This window comes from Mesoplodon bidens (genome assembly GCF_964165515.1).
Source record: "Mesoplodon bidens genome assembly, chromosome: 3".
Classification (NCBI taxonomy): domain Eukaryota; kingdom Metazoa; phylum Chordata; class Mammalia; order Artiodactyla; family Ziphiidae; genus Mesoplodon; species Mesoplodon bidens.
In genome coordinates, this window is record NC_138178.1 from 39242452 (window position 1) to 39258517 (window position 16066).

Genomic DNA, 16066 nt, shown 5'->3' on the forward strand with positions numbered 1-16066 from the left:
GACCCAGTAAAGCCCTACGGCCTCTCTTGGCTCAGGGATGCCTCAGAAAGGATCATTGGTCTGCCCTCGACGTGCTCTGCCTCCAGCTGGACTGACACTGTTTGAGGACAAGGAGAAGCAGGCCTGGAGGGAGCCCTACCAGCCCGGCCATATTTCCCAGGGGCTACACTCTCCCAAGCTAGAACTTTGACCCCTTAGAACAATGCCTAACACATAGGGAGCACTCAACATTTATTGAATAAATGAGTGAGTTACATCCGGGGCAAAAATAGAATTGGCTTTAATGAGGAAATTGTCCATTATATACTGTGGTGAGTTGAGCGCTCCCATCTTGCCTCCTACCCCAGATCCATATGGAACAAGCTTTGAGCTGTCGAGCTGAATCTGACAGCCCCCCGTTGTCACAAAGATTTGTGGCTTGGAAAGGAATTTCCCCAGGTTCTCGGTGTTTTCACCAAGTGACATCCAGCTTCATTTAACAGACCTCAAAAAGAAAACCAGATACTGATGTACGTTTAAAGGATAAGTCATTGTTCCTGTTTGTTGCTCAACTGGTGGGAAGTTGAGTTAGAAGAGGTTATTTGGGGTTCCCATTCTGAATGAGCTACTTTTTCTTGAATTCAGGCTGTCTGGGAATTTTCTGTTTCTCAAATGCATAAAGGATTGTCACCCTGATTTAGGGGGAGATGAAGCAAAATTCCCGTTACTTTAAATGAACATGCATTTAAAAAGTAACCCCCTAAAGATCCAATTGGAGGTTTCTGTTTCTACAGTCCCCGTAGGACCCCATGCACCCTCTGGTGATCGGCCCACATCAACATCCCCACTACAGGCCTCACCCCCTCTCTTCCACTGGCCACCTCAGGATTCAGACAGAACACGTACTCGCCGCTGCGATCCTTTTCCCCACGGGTCCTAAACCTGCTCCGTGGTCAACTCCAAACCTGCATCTTCCAGTCTTCTCTGCATTTCTCCTTTTCTACCCACACCCTACCCCAGTCTTCACCTGCCCTACCTCCATCTTCATGCCCTGCTCTAAATTATCCTTCAAATCTTACCAGATTAAGTTCTCCAAAATCGAATCTCTTACACTGTCATGGCACTTTGCTCAAGAACCTACAGTGACTTCCTGCTCTCCAAAAAAAAAAAAAAAAAAAAACCTCAACTCCCACGCAGTCCCCAAGACCCTCTTACATCTGTCCCACCTGCCTTTCCAATCTCATCTTGCACCACTATCCAATCTAAGACTCTTTTTTAGGGTTTGACCTAAATTCAGAAGAAATCAGTCATTCCTTAATTCATTCATCACGTGCTAAGCCCTAAGGTTAGCAGGGGTATAATCGGGTCTGCGCCTTCAGGTCAAGGAGATGTACAGTCGTGCCACAAGGTCAGTCCCTGTCCCACACCTTCAATTAGCACCCCCTTCTCACCTCCTTCCTGCACACTGGCTTCTTCTCTGTCCCGAGCCTGGGCATTTGCTGTGCCAGTCTGGAAAGCTCTTCCTCCAGGTTATCTGTCCAGTTTTCTCCCTTTCCCTCAGGTCTCCCACCAAGGCCTTTCTTGGCCTCTATTTAAAACTACACCCTCAGCCCCTTCCCGGGTTTCTTCTATAAGAATTGATGCCATCTGAGATACCACATATTGTACTTGTTCACTTACTGTTCCCCCTCCCACTTGCACCTGGAACCCTGCCTGGATCACACTGAATTTTTTCAAATGCGTTGTGCACTCTGAGGTTGGACACAAGCATTGGTGAGTAACAGCCTAGGAGAGGAATCCCTGACCCCAGCCAGGGGGATGGGCTGGGGATTTCCTACTAGTGGGGATGCTTCCCAGGTTTAACTGGTGTCACTCATTGGCCAGACCAATCCACAAATTTCCTTGGGTCAGGAGGAAAGTGAGTCATTCAGGGCAAACCTCTCAGTCTTACAAGACACGCATCCTGCCAGTTGGCCCACCTGCAGTGCCTGTAGCAGGTTCAAAGGCTGCCACTGTATGGCCTTCTCTGAACCCCCAGCACAGGACACAGGCTGAGTGGATGAATCATAAAGGTGGGTCAGATACCTCTCCCTACAGGCAACCTGCCCTTTGAAATCCAGCTCAACTGTCTCCAACCTCAGCTGGTCACGTACCCCTAAAATGTGTATGTGAATTTCTAAATTATATACCACAGATGGAAACACCTCAGTCAAATACCAGCAATTTAATGTGGTTCAACTTAAAACATGTCAAACTGTGCTATGGAATACTGTTTTGTGTTTTTGTTTTTTTGTTCTTTTTTGGCTGTGTCGGGTCTTAGTTCCCCAACCAGGGATTGAACCCGTGTCCCCTGCATTGGAAGGAGGATTCTTAACCACTGGACCACCAGGGAAGTCCCTGGGATACATTTTTTAAAACACAGACATAAAAAAGAATGTGTTAAAAATAAACTATATACCAATAAATATGTGAAAAAGATACTCAACTTTACTAATCATCAGGGAAATGCAAATCAAAACCACAACGAGGTATAGCACCTCACACCTGTCAGGATGACTATTATCAAAAAGACCACAGGGCTTCCCCGGTGGCGCAGTGGTTGAGAGTCCGCCTGCCGATGCAGGGGACGCGGGTTCGTGCCCCGGTCTGGGAAGATCCCACATGCTGCGGAGCAGCTGGGCCCGTGAGCCATGGCCGCTCAGCCTGCGCATCCGGAGCCTGTGCTCCGCAACGGGAGAGGCCACAACAGTGAGAGGCCCGCGTACCGCAAAAAAAAAAAAAAAAAAAAAAAAAAACACAAATAACAAGTGTTGGTAAGGATATGGAGAAATTAGAACCCTTGTGCACTGTTGGTGGGAATGTAAAATGGTGCAGCCACTGTGTAAAACAGTATAGAGATTCCTCAAAAAAAATGAAACACGGCATTCCCTGGCAGTCCAGTGGTTAGGACTTGAGCTTTCACTGCTGTGGGCCGGAGTTCAATCCCTGGTTGGGGAAAACTAAGATCCTGCAAGCCACAGAGTGGCCAAAAATAAATAAATAAACAAACACAATTACCATGGTCCAGCAATCCCACTTCTGGATGTATACCCAAAAGAATTGAAAGCAGGGTCCTGGAGAGACATAGCAGCATTACTCACAATAACCAAGAGGGAGAAGTAACCCAAATGTCTGTTGATGTATGGATGGATGAATGGACAAAAGGTGTCATATACATACAAATGAATTATTATTTAGCCTTAAAATGGAAGGAAATTCTGACACATACTACAACCTTGGGGACAAACTCTGAGGACATTATGTTAAGTGAAGTAAGCCAGACACAAAAAGGCAAATACTGTAGGATTCCACTTACACGAGGTACCTAATCAAATTCATAAAAACAGAAAGAACGGTAGTTGCCAGGCGTTGGAAGGAGGAGGGAATAAGGAGCTATTGTTTAATGAGTATAGAGTTTCAGTTTTGCAAGATAATACAGTTCTGGAGACAGGTTGCACAACAATGTGAATATATGTAACACTACTTAACTCTACCCTTAAAAATGGCTAAGATGGTAAATTTTATATCGTGTATTTGATATTTAAAACTAAAAAAAGTTTTTAAAAATAAAAAAAGTGAGTACATACCTTCAAAGAGAAAGAAGTTTAATAAACTTGTGCTCTATACTAGGGCAGTTATAAAATTTTCAAAAATAAACTATAGTGGGAAACAGCCGCATAGCACAGGGAGATCAGCTTGGTGCTTTGTGACCACCTAGAGGGGTGGGATAGGGAGGGTGGGAGGGAGACGCAAGAAGGAGGAGATATGGGGATATATGTATATGTACAGCTGATTCACTTTGTTATACAGCAGAAACTGACACAACACTGTAAAGCAATTAAACTCCAATAAAGATGTTAATAAAAAATAAAGGAAAAAATAATAAACTATATAAATTCTGTAGTATTTTCTTGCTACATCCCAAAGCATCATCTTGAAAGCCGCCCACCTCAAAGGTCAAAGCAGCCAGCAAGACTCAGCGCCCCAGCATCCCCACCATCCCTCCCCCAAGCCACCCTCCCACCCTAGCTAAAGAATTCAAAGAAAAGGCCACTTCACCCACTTTTCAATTGAGGTTTTTTTCCGGGTTTTACAACAAAGCTGATTTCAAACCCCGTACATCTCCCCACAACTAGCAGCTCCATCCTTCCTCAACCCACAGACCAAAGAACCAAAGCTACTTCTCAACTGTGAGCGTGGCATCAGCTACAGACATTTAAGGAACCTAGAACAAAGTCCTGGAGCCAGGCCAGGCGTGGTCAGTGACTCAGCCAGCTCCCAGAGCAATCTGCGGCCCTGCTTTTGCAGTTGTGTGGTTTGAGTGTCTCTCCCTTCCTGGCCCTGCTGCTTTGCTCAGACTGACGTGAAATCCAAGCATCACGGGGAACAGTGAGAGCCCGGAACCTCTGAGTTGTCCTCAGCGGCCTGTGCCCCACCTGCTGGAACAGCCACGAGGACAGTCCTGTCTGGGTCAAAGGCACTCAACCCGAGGGCGTGTTCAGGTGTTACCCGGAAAGCCCAACACTGATCCTTAAAGAAAACACAGCCGGTCCGGCTTACTAGGCGCCAGGCACTGGGCCAAGCACTCAGCACTTCATCCTCCTAACAACCCTGTGAGGTAGGTGGTGTCATTATTCCCATTTTACAGATGAGGGAACAGACTCAAGAGTGAAGTCACACACTTGCCTAAGTCTCAAAGCTATTGAGTGGTGAGCAAAGATGGGGCTCAAAGGTTCTGTGTGACCTGAGCTCCGGGTTACCCCAATACCCCCAAACTGCCCCTTAGGAAACAAGGAAAGAGGGGTAGGAGATGAATCCCGACACAGAACATTTTTAGAAATCTGGAGAAAACCCAACCACCACAGTGATTGGGGGCACCCACCCGTGTGCAACAGCTGCACAGCTGTCGATGCCCGGCCCGGTCCCAGTGGACCTGCCCTCTGCTCCCCTACAGACCCATGGCCTTGCTCTCAATAAATAAAGATCCCTGTGGGCAATTCTGCACAGGGGTCCCAGAATTCAAACCGCTGTCTTGTTTCTCAGACTTTTGCTTAAGAGAGCCTAGCGCTGGGTGGGCAGGAGGAATGCCTGACTTGGGTCAAAATACATATGCCAGACTCCACCCAAAGCTTATCTGCCTTCCCTCCTCCCAGAACAGTGCCTGGTGACTTCTGGTGGTGAGCAAGTGAAGACCCAGCTCCCCACGAGCTGAGGTCTCTGCTATTCCATTGTAGCCTGGCAGCTCCTACAATGGCCACAGCCAGGGTTCCAGTTCTGAGAGAAAGGGACAAAATGACCCTTGAGTGGCCTTAACTCTGTAGCTTCAGGGCGTAGTTATTCTCCTGAAAATGACTGTGGAGGAAGAGGTAGATGGTGACAACAGGAAGAGAGCTTTACCCCAGGTCACTGGGGCGAGCTCGACAAGGGAATTCCTGAATAGGGACACCCCCACCCCCCACCCCCAAGGAGGGAGAGATCATCCCTTTAGAGAGCACAGCCTGGGGGTGGGAAGTCTGCCCGCGCATCCCCTACTCCTGCTGGGCTCAAGCAGCTAGCCCACCTGCCATTTTCATGGTGCCTATAAAGTGCCATCAGCAAAAACACAGAATCGGGGACTGTGCTGTGGGCAGATGGTCCCAACACTTCAGACCCTGTGGGACACTGGTGGCATCCGGCCCCAGCCACTCTCCTGGTCCCCGCTCCCCAGTGGAGCTTCTCCTCCCTCACTCCGTTCTGCCCGGTGCCTCCCCTGTTCCTCTGCTGGTGCCCTGGGCCAGGTCCTCCGGCCAGTACTGGTCCTCCATATACTGCTCCATGTCTGGGCTGCTGTCGGGCTCTCTGTCCTCAGGGTGGGGTTGGAGGCTGCTGGCCTCCTGCTGTTCCCACTGCACCTCCACCAGCCGGTAGAGCTCCATGGCCGTGACGGCATCTTCCACCGACGAGTGCCCATGCTGGCCCACCTGTGGACGAGAGCCCACGCATCACTGCCCGCAGTCCTGGTGGGGCCCAGCGGCCCGGGCCGGGTCCTGGCCCAGAGATGCATACTCTCAGAATGCGGGTGTACAGCCTGGTACAGCGAGAAGGGCATGGGTCCTAGTCACACAGACAAGTGCTAGAATCCCAGCTGTACCACAAGCCTAGCTTCTTGAAGCCTGTTTCCTCAAATAGAAAACCCGGTTAAAAATCTCTGCTTCAGGGCTTCCCTGGTGGCACAGTGGTTAAGAATCCGCCTGCTAACACAGGGGACACGGGTTCAAGCCCTGGTCAGGGAAGATCCCACATGCCGCAGAGCAACGAAGCCTGTGAGCCACAACTACTGAGCCTGAGCTCTAGATCCCGCGAGCCACAACTACTGAGCCTGCATACCACAACTACTGAAGCCCGTGTGCCTAGAGCCCGTGCTCCACAAGAGAAGCCACCGCAATGAGAAGCCCGCACAGCGCAACGAAGAGTAGCCTCCGCTCTCTGCAGCTAGAGAAAGCCCACGCCCAGCAACGAAGACCCAATGCAGCCTAAAATAAATATATAAAATAAGTAAATTTATTTAAAAAAAAAAATCCCTGCTTCAAAGCCTTGAGGAGCAGATGGAATTATGAATGTGAAGCACAGCAGGAGCAAGAGTGATCAGCTGCCCCTGACCGAAGGCTGCAGGAGATGGAGTTCTACATGCAAGCGTGGGGACAGAGCCAGGAACTGGGTGGGAGACAGATCTGAAAGACAGCAGCCCGGGAGGGTGTGGCTGGCTGTCACAAAGCACTGGGGAAGGAGGGCGATGGAGAGAAAACACCCAGGGCTGTGTGGACATGCGGGAGCCCCAGGACTGGGGCTGGGAGGCTGGAGGCACAGCCCACGGCCTGTCCGTGGCCAGGCCAGCATGGAGGCCAGGCCCTCTCGCTCCCCCAGCCCCCCTGCACCACGCACCTGGATTTTCTTGTGCAGCAGCTGCAGGGCCAGGTCCTTGAGAGAGACGCGGGTCCGGGCGTGGAGGCTGGGCTGGCTGAGGAGGCTGGGGACATAAGTGGTGTCCCGGGTCTGGCCCCGAGGGTGGATGTACTTGAGGGCCTGGAAGTCATTGTGCAGGGCGTGCCCCACCAACACCTTGCCCTTCAGGAGCTTGAGGATCTGTGAGCAGAGGAGGAGTCGGGAAGGCCCCACTGTCAGGTGGGCACAAGACACATCCTGACACCCTGACCAGTGGGTGTGGGGACCCCTCTGGAGTGAGGCAGCGCAGAGGGGCAACCACGGTCTCCACTGTCAACCAAGTTGCCCCAAGTTTGAATCCAGACCCTCTACTCGCTACTTGCTATAATCAGGGGGCCGCTTAAGCTTCCCCCACACCTGCAAAACAGGAAAGCTGGCGACGGCACTGGTGGGGTGGTAGTGAGCATTAAGGGGCTCTTGGATGGGTAAGTGACCCAATACAAGCACTCTTTCCTGCCGGCACAGGCTCTTCTCTCTCAGCCCGGAAGACCTCGCCAGCGCCCCGGCACCCCCCACCCCCACCAACTCCTCTCATGGCAGGTCTCAGCTTACACATCAGCAGGCCACCCCCAACGCCATCAGGACCCCCACTGTTCTCTCCTTCGGGGGATTCACCACATTTTCTAAGCACACATTCAGCTCCGCATGGCCTGTCTGGCTGCCCCCCACTGTGAGCTCATAGTAACACGCAGGGACCATGTCTGCCTGGACTAGTGATGCTCTGTGACAGCTCAGCACACAGGAGTGTGTCAGGGTGAAGTCCCAGAACTGTGCCAGGCACTGGAGACGTATCACCAACTGCAGCTTTTACAGCATTAATGGAACGGTCCTTATCTTCAGGATTCTGTCCCTTTGCCCCTCTGCTGTACAGGACTCCCACTTCTCACCCTCGAAACATGCTCTCTGGCTCAGCTCTCACCAGCTACACAATGCGCGCCTCTCTTTCCTGCCTCCCGCCCTCAGGCCCTAGGGAGGCCACGTCCAGGGCCACAGGCATCTCCTTATCACCAGCCACCAGCCTCCCACAGCTGCCTCTGCTAGTGACGCGTGGTTTATCGCTAAACTCAGCCTTCACGGCATATGGATAAGGTGCATTTAGACTTTAGTGGTAGGCACGGGCCACCCCACTCTAGTCACCATCCCCCCATAACACACACACACACACACACACGCACGCACGCACGCACGCACGCGCGCCACGTGGTGGGAAGACACCCAGCACACTCCACACTGGCTCAGAGTCCAGGCAGATGCAATGTGGTCCAGCTCTTGGCAGGCTGAGGGAAGCAACGGGGAGCTGGAGGGTTCACCACCTACCTCCCTTCCTGCTGCTTCTATTCCTGATCAACCTGCTTGATAAATAACCTTTTGAAAGAAATCCTTAGGGTGTATCTTATGTGAAAAAGGAAGACACAAGATGACATATCAGTATTTCCTAAATGCACCTCATCCCAAGAATAAACCGGAAATGTTAAATAGTTCTGCTACGACGCTTGGTTTGAAAATGCAAAATGTTCCAACACGATTGATATATTAGGATGTGACTTGAAAATAATACAAATTTTGCCCTTGAGAAACAGAAGGGCGAAAGTGAATGCAGAAACCTCACCTAGCTGAGCAGAGCCACTGGGGAATCCAGAAAGCGCCCACGCCTTGCAAGTCTACCAGCCAGCGCAGTTCACCAGCATGCTGCCCACACCTGGCTTCCCACCTCCTGACTTCGGGTAATTCCCTCAACCCCTCCCACAGTGCGAGCCGCCACCCCTGACACCCACTTCCCAGAGCGCTCCAGGTCTTTTCAAGACAGAGTGCCGTACTTACGCATTTCTCAACCACTGAACCTGTGCAAAACTGTGCTCCCACTGTTATTAGGTTTCTATCTTTTTATTTTTGGGGTGTCATTAATGAAGTTTTTTGGGCATTGTGTCCCTAACCCGTTTTCCCCATCAGCTCTGGGGTTTTTATCATAAACGTTTACACAGCATGACGGTTTTTAGGAACACACACATCAGAGCCCTCCCAAGGCCTAGAGACCTGCAGGATCAGAATCTCTATGGAGGAATCTGAGGACAAGGATCCAAGATCATTAATAAGGATTTAGGTGTTTCCTACGCTCGAGGACGTTTGGGAATTCCTGGCATGTCAGTGTGGTCCTAACACTAATTTTTTTCAAAGCAATGAAAAACTAACATTAAAAAAGTACCAAAACATTTAACACCTGAAGGTGACAGCACTGTGGGCCTTACAAATTTTACACAGACACGCAGTGCTTTTATAACAGAAAAGAAGCTATTTTGCATCTTACAGTCAGCGCGGCCTCTCCATAAACACTACCACGTGGGACACCCCAGCACCCCTTCCACGCAGGTAGGGCAGGATTTCTATTCACCCTTTTCTATGGAGAGGAAACCCACTGTTTGGAGAAGTTAAGTAACTTCCCAATGGTCTCTCGCTTCTAGTGGCTAAGTGTTGACTCAGGCCCGGGGTGTCTCTTCCCAGCCCGTCACACTGACCCCAAGCCCCCAGCCCTGCCCTCACCTCTTTCTGGGCCACCTGGAAGGGGATGGCCTTGCGCATGTGCTGCCTGGTGATGCCGCTCCAGCGAGTGCGGTAGTCCACGATGGGCATCTCAGGCTGGATGTACTTGTCGTAGAGGACCTCGCCGTGGTAACTCACCACGGAGCAGCGGGCCAGCTCACTCACCCGTCCTCGGGGTCCCGTGCCCACCATCTCACAGTCGATAGCCACGCACTTGCTGGGCAAGGGCCCAGCAGATTCTCTGGGGGTGGGCCTTCTGCTGCCCGGGGCACCTCCCGATTCAGCCCTTGGACGCTGCCTCACACTGCTGGTGGCTTCGGTGTCTGGGGAGGATCCTGGCTCCGGGGGTGTGTTCCGCAACCCATCCTCCTGCAGCAAGGCCTTCCGGGCCATGAACCGCTGGTGCTGTCGGCTCTTCCTCTTGTGTTTCCTCCGAAGCATATCCTTGGCATTCAGGCTGGCCTGGGAAGGGCACAGGCACTGGGCAGGCTCAGGAGCTTCCCGGGCCACCATCCCAATCAGCTCACCGCTCAGGGCAAGGGAGGTCTGGGAGGTAATCTGCCTACGGGGCGGCAGCCTGGGGAGAGAACACAGAGGGCAGAGGGGCTGGGTGAGGAGTGTTCCAGGCCAGCCCTGCCCCTCCATCTCTCTTCCTCCCTCCCTGCAGTGCTCTACTGCCAGGCTGCCCCAGAGCCCTACACTTTGTCTCAGCATCCCAGATGGAGTCAAGGACCTATTTTAATAATAATTGCACTCATACAATCAATACCACCTGCAAAACCACTGTTTTAAGTACTTTACATGGAATCACTCAATCTTCCCAACAACTTGAACAAAGCATTATTATCCTCATACCACAGGTACAAAAACTGAGGCACAGAGGTTAAGTAACTTGCCCGATTAATACCTAGACAAAGGCTGATGTGAACCCAGAATCCATGCTCTCAACCTCCAAGCCATAGTTTACCTCCAATACCATTAGCATCAAAACATTTTAGAGGTATGGCTATGAGAAAATAAAGGTTACAGAAATGGCATATATATGATATTCTATTTAAAAAAAAACAAAAACAAAAACTTTATGAAATGTGAACGCAAGACCCACAGCAAAACCTGGAGAAAATATTTCACAGGAGGCCCGCAATAGTTGTATTTTTGGTATGTGTTAACTAAAATGATGTAATCTATTAAATGCCTTTCTTCTAATTCACTCATCACAACACTGTCTACAAACATTTAAATACAGTTGGACATGTAGTTTAATCACTGAAGCCTACAGGCACTGGTGTGCTGGTAAAGCAGCTCAACTCTAAAAGAGAAACAGAAGAAGCCCTGACCTATAGTGCTGCAGGTTCCCGTGGTACCTCCCACAAGCTCTCCATCCCTGAACGCTGGGTCGTAAAGAGATGCCGTCACACACCACTGCCACAGAAAATATTTGCTGTCCACATGGGTTTGCAAATCCCATGCAATAAGGCCGGCATCTTCCCAACAGTGAAGGATGTAGCCTGAAAAACCTCATCTTGTTTGCTGTATTAAGACAGCCAGTATGTTCTGAACACACCAGAACACCAGCGCTTTGAAGTAGACAGTGCAGGGGCTAACTCAGCTCTGTATAAGTTACCTAACCACTGAGCTTCAGGTTCTTTGCATATAAAATGGCCCTACTCTCCTTCCCGTGTGAAGAGGAAAAGGCACAATCCATGTGTGCTAGGATCTGCATATTATTTTTTTAACTTATTATGCTTTATTTTTTTAAATTCTGTTGACGTATAGTTTATTTACAATGTGGTTAATTTCTGCTGTACAGCAAAGGGGACTCAGTTACATGTGTACATACATTCTTTTTCAGTCTTTTCCATTATGGTTTATCACAGGATATTGAATATAGTTCCCTGTGCTATACAGCAGGACCTTGTTGTTTATCCATGCTATACAAAATAGTTTGCATCTACTAATCCCACACTCCCAATCCTTCCCTCCTCCACCCTATTATTAAGAATACTAATTATTACAGTCATTTGGTTCATTAATCTGTCTTTAGTCAAGACTATATACCTTGATGTAGCCTTTAAAATCTTTATAGGTGACCAATTTTAGTTGCATCTGTATTCATGAAAATGCTATTTCCTAGTACATCTGGATAAAATTTAGCTGCTCATCCTTAACTCCTGAATCAACTATTCTTCATAGGAACAAAGGGATTTTCTATGCAGTCAGCAGTGTCGTGTCCCAAGTTTCCCTTGGTTAGTGTGTATTTGGATTGTGGCCAAATCCCCATTAAAATGCATATATTATATGCTCCCTGCATATATGTATATTTTTAAAGGAGTTTATCTTTTTATTGTTTGCCTTTTATTTATTTATTTATTTTGGCTGAGCGGCATGTGGGATCTCAGTTCCCCAACCAGGGGTCGAACCCGCACACCCTGCATTGGAAGCACGGAGTCTTAACCACTGGACTGCCAGGGAAGTCCCTTTTGCCTTTTTAATCATTTGATTTTTAATTTAATTTTATTTTATTTATTCATTCATTCATTCATTCATTCACTCATTTTTGGTCACGCGGCTTGTGGGACCTTAGTTCCCCAAGCAGGGATTGAATCCGGGCCATCCATCCATCCATCCATTCATTCATTTATGGTCACCCGGCTTGCGGGATCTTAGTTTCCCAACCAGGGATTGAACCCAGGCCTCGGCAGTGGAAGCGCCGAGTCCTAACCACTGGACACCGGGGAATTCCCTCCTGGCACGTATTATATGCTCCCTTTCCCCCAGAGGTGAAGACCCCTGCTCATGGTTGGTAACCAGTTCTTCCCAGGCCAGAGCTGCCTCAGCCTGGACTCCCAACCCACAGGCCTTCCTCCTGCCTCCCTTCCCACTCACATCCCCCCTACCCTTTCTACATCCTCCAGGAAGCCCTTCTGGAACAATCCTCCGGGTTGCACAGGCCAATGTCACACTGAGGCCCCTGGGGTCCCAACTGTGGCAAGAGCTGGGCAGAGAGTTACAAAGAAAGATCCTGGACTCCAAGAGTTGAGTCTCACTGCAGAGACAGAAACGGAGCAGAAGGTGTGTGAAGGGCTGCGTGAGAAGTGCCAGGGAAGCAGGACAGGCTGAAGAGGTTAAGTCTGCGTGAATGTGGTACAGTAGCCCTCCAGGTAGAAGGGAGAGGAATCAGTGGACATGTTAGGGGCAAAGGCCTGAAAAAAGTACCCCAGGGCTGAGGAAGAGGGGCCCACCTTCAGCCTGATGCCATTTGGGCGTAAGGCACAAGGTCGGCCTGGCTGGAGGAACTGCCCCTGTCCGCTTTTTACCACTCTACCTTCTGCCTGCTCTCTGGGAAGCCCGTCACACTCTGGTGGCTTTTCCTACCCCAAGGTGGTGTCCCTATACTGGTCTCGGCAGGTCAAGCGAGGGAGCCCCAAAGGCACCTAGGGAGGTCACTGAAATATGGCACAGTAGCCCTGACCCCATACAATTACAGTCTAACTGGGGAGCAAAGAAGTTCACCTCTCTCTGCTCTGCAGCACAATCAGAGAATTTACTGCACTCTTCAAAGTCAATAGTTACATACAGCCTACCTCAGAGCACTCTGAAGGCAGGTAGAGAGCTTTGTTTGTCTCTGTCCCTTCCCCTACAGCCAGCCCGGAACCTGGCATGGAGCGGATCCTCTCCGGAAGCCGACACCAGGCCTGCTATCTGCCAGACTGTGGGGACTACAGAGCTGGAAGTGACCACATCCTCAGGGAACTCTGGTTTGGTCGGAAGAGAAGTAGTCAGGAACTTACAAGAGTGTGCTCAGGATGGGAGCAATGGACAAAGGACCCATGCCTGAGTCACCAGGCCAGGTATTTAAAAAGCAGAAGCGCTAGGTTAGAAAAGCCCTGGCAGTGGAGGGGACACTTTGAAGGGTTCAGAAAGGTCTACCAGGAGCCCAAGAAGGGAAGGGCATCCACACAGAAAAAAACACAGACACAAAGTCCAGGAGGCAAAGCACATCCATTGTTGGAAGGCAAGGAGTTTGGTGCAGCAATTGGAAAGCAAGGAGGTAAGGGGAGAGGAGATGGGTGCAGTGCGGACAGTGAGAAAGAACTGTTCCTGGAGAGTGCTGCAATAGCAGCAGAGGCTAAGAGAAATGGGAGGGGAGATGAACTGCCATTTGGTGATGCCTGGGCCAGGGGGAGGCACAGTGACCCATCCTGACTTATCCTCCCTCTGCTTGCTTATCCCTTCCCCAAGAAGTCTTCTCCTTTTTAAAAGGGCTCTTAACTGTAATCAACTTCCTCATATTGACAAGTCACATATTAAGGCTGACAAATACAGAACCTCAATTTGTCTCAGCCCAGTAATGGGGAGGCCTAAGAAGACAGAGACCCACTAATAACTGACTTTTGTAGGGGAGGAGGGCCCTTTCCCTTCTCTGGGACGGCTAAGGACCTTACAGGTCAGGAGCTGAGGCCAGGACAAGGGTCAGTGGCCTCCCTAACACTGTTGCCAAGGTTTCAAAGAAGCCAGAAATTAGGATACCTGAGAAAAAAAGGTCTCTGTGGCCCTGGCCCTGTGTGGCAAGAGATGAAAGCAGTTCTCTACATGCCCTGACCTAGCTGACACGTCAGAACCAACAATTAATCATCAAGGGGACACCTTCCTCATCCTGGGCTCCCACATGGAGCTTAGGGAAGCTCAGGAGAAGTTTTGCTCAAATAAAAGAATTTCAGTGAGGCAAACAAATCTCTCTCCAGCCCAGAACCAGCACTTTGAATCAGCAGCCACCAGGCCTTTGGGCAAAGGCCCAAAGGAACCTCGAAGTCAGAATTCCCAGCGCCCTCAGGGCCACCAACCTGCTGGCTGATCAGGAAGGTGGGCAGTTCTAGACCCTGCTCTGGCCCTAAAGAGCTAGATCAACTGGACCAAGGCACTGTCTCCTAACTTAAAACGAGGGTTTATGAAATCCTGCACTGAACTAGGTTAGGGGCTTCCCCAACCTAGTCTGTTTAAAAGGCTGATTTCCAGGCCTACTCCCCACACCTTCGTAACTGCCATTTGGGGAAACGGGGCCTGGAATCTGTATTTCAAAGAGTGCGCGGCCCCACCCCCTTGCCATGATACTAATAATCGCCCGAATTTGAGAAAAGCTGGCTCGATAAGATCCCCTGTGCTACTAAAAGTTCACAAGACGAGAACAGTCAGAGGAGAGCCCTGCACGATCTCCCCCCGCGCCGGCGTTCCGAGGAGTGACGTGTGGGAGTCCGGCCTCACCCAGAGAAGGACTGGAGGCATTGGTCACTCACTGGTCGCGGCGGCCGGGCAGACACCCACCAGGCCGAGCCCCATCGCCCAGCGCCGCCCACTCGGGCCCGAGACCCCCGAGCAGGGTGGAATGGGGGCCAGGCGGTGCCCGGGGCCAGGCCTGCACTTGGGGGAGCCCGGGAGCCGGGCCGGGCCGGCCGGGCGTCCCCCGCCACAAGCCGGGGGCGGGCACACCGCGCGGGGCCCTGCGGCCGGGGACACGTCGCGCCAGCCTACCCGACCCCGCGATCCCCAGCATGGTCCCCGAGATCACCTGAAAGCCCAGCGAGTCTCCTCACGCCAGCACGTGGCGTCCAGGGAACCTGCAGCTCCAACACGCCCGGGCAAGCCCTGCTCCGGCCGCCAGCCTGTTGGCTTGCTGAACCGCAGCGCCCGCCTAAGACCTCTTCTGATTGGCCGGGAGCCTGGCTCGCTGCGGGTTGGCGCTTGGGAGCGTAAGGGGCAGGGACTTCTAGAGGGGTGTGGTTTGTGCCCAAGGCTGGCCCAGCCGGCGGGAAACTTTAAAGCGTTTGGAGGGGATCGTGGCCTCCTATCGCCCACTTCTGCTCCCACTTTTGTCCAATCCATCCCGCTCCCTGGGCCGGGATGTGGGCTCCTATGAGCTCCGTGCCACTAAAGGCAGGCTGACTTACAGAATACACACCCACATCTGCAGAATAGGAATAACTCCTACCTCCTCGGGTGTCGAGGGGTTTCAGTGAAATAATATACACGATAGCCACTAAAAAAAGATTTTTAAAAGTCAGGTTTGCTCCTTCGGCGCTACTTTTTCATTTATCCTTTTGCGATACTTTACTCATAAGTAATAAGTTCCTAACTATGGGCTCGGCATTGGGATACACAGAATAAGAACAATCGCTGGGGACTCTAGTTGCTCATGGTTTGGCGCAGTAACAGAGGTTAACAGATAACAGTGCAACGTGAATAATAAAAACAATAACAATGAGTTTGCATTTATTATGTGAGCATTAACAGTGTGCCAGGCAATACACCCCTTTAATCTGACGAACGCTTTGAGATGTGTACTATTATTTCTGTTTTACAATTAAGGAAATTGACATTTCAAGAAATTAAGGGAAAACAGCGAGGGTCCAAACAAAGACCAACGCAGTCAGATTCCTTCTAGCTCCATTGTGCAAGCAGCAGTGGCATCGCAAATGTACTCAGAAGGCCAGGGGTACATGTTCCAAAAATTGGCTATTTCTGACCTGGCTAC

At 50.7% G+C, this 16066-nt stretch overlaps 1 protein-coding gene across 1 annotated transcript; it reads right to left on the reverse strand.

Annotated features, from left to right (window-relative positions):
• Window positions 1-2188: 2188 nt before the first annotated feature.
• On the reverse strand, window positions 2189-15287 carry AEN (apoptosis enhancing nuclease). Its single transcript, XM_081227768.1, has 4 exons — window positions 15104-15287; window positions 9538-10114; window positions 6940-7140; window positions 2189-5978 (listed from the first exon to the last, which is right to left on the reverse strand). The coding sequence occupies exons 2-4, from the start codon at window positions 10048-10050 to the stop codon at window positions 5742-5744; spliced, it is 951 nt and encodes a 316-aa protein (XP_081083894.1). The 5' UTR covers window positions 10051-10114; window positions 15104-15287; the 3' UTR covers window positions 2189-5741.
• Window positions 15288-16066: the final 779 nt, after the last annotated feature.

Coding starts and splice junctions, on each gene's coding strand:
- AEN (XM_081227768.1), bottom strand. CDS start 10,050: ATGGTGGCCCGGGAAGCTCCTGAGCCTGCCCAGTGCCTGTGCCCTTCC. Junction 7,141..9,537: donor TCCAGGTGGCCCAGAAAGAG/GTGAGGGCAGGG, acceptor CTCTGCTCACAG/ATCCTCAAGCTCCTGAAGGG. Junction 5,979..6,939: donor TGCTGCACAAGAAAATCCAG/GTGCGTGGTGCA, acceptor TCTCGTCCACAG/GTGGGCCAGCATGGGCACTC.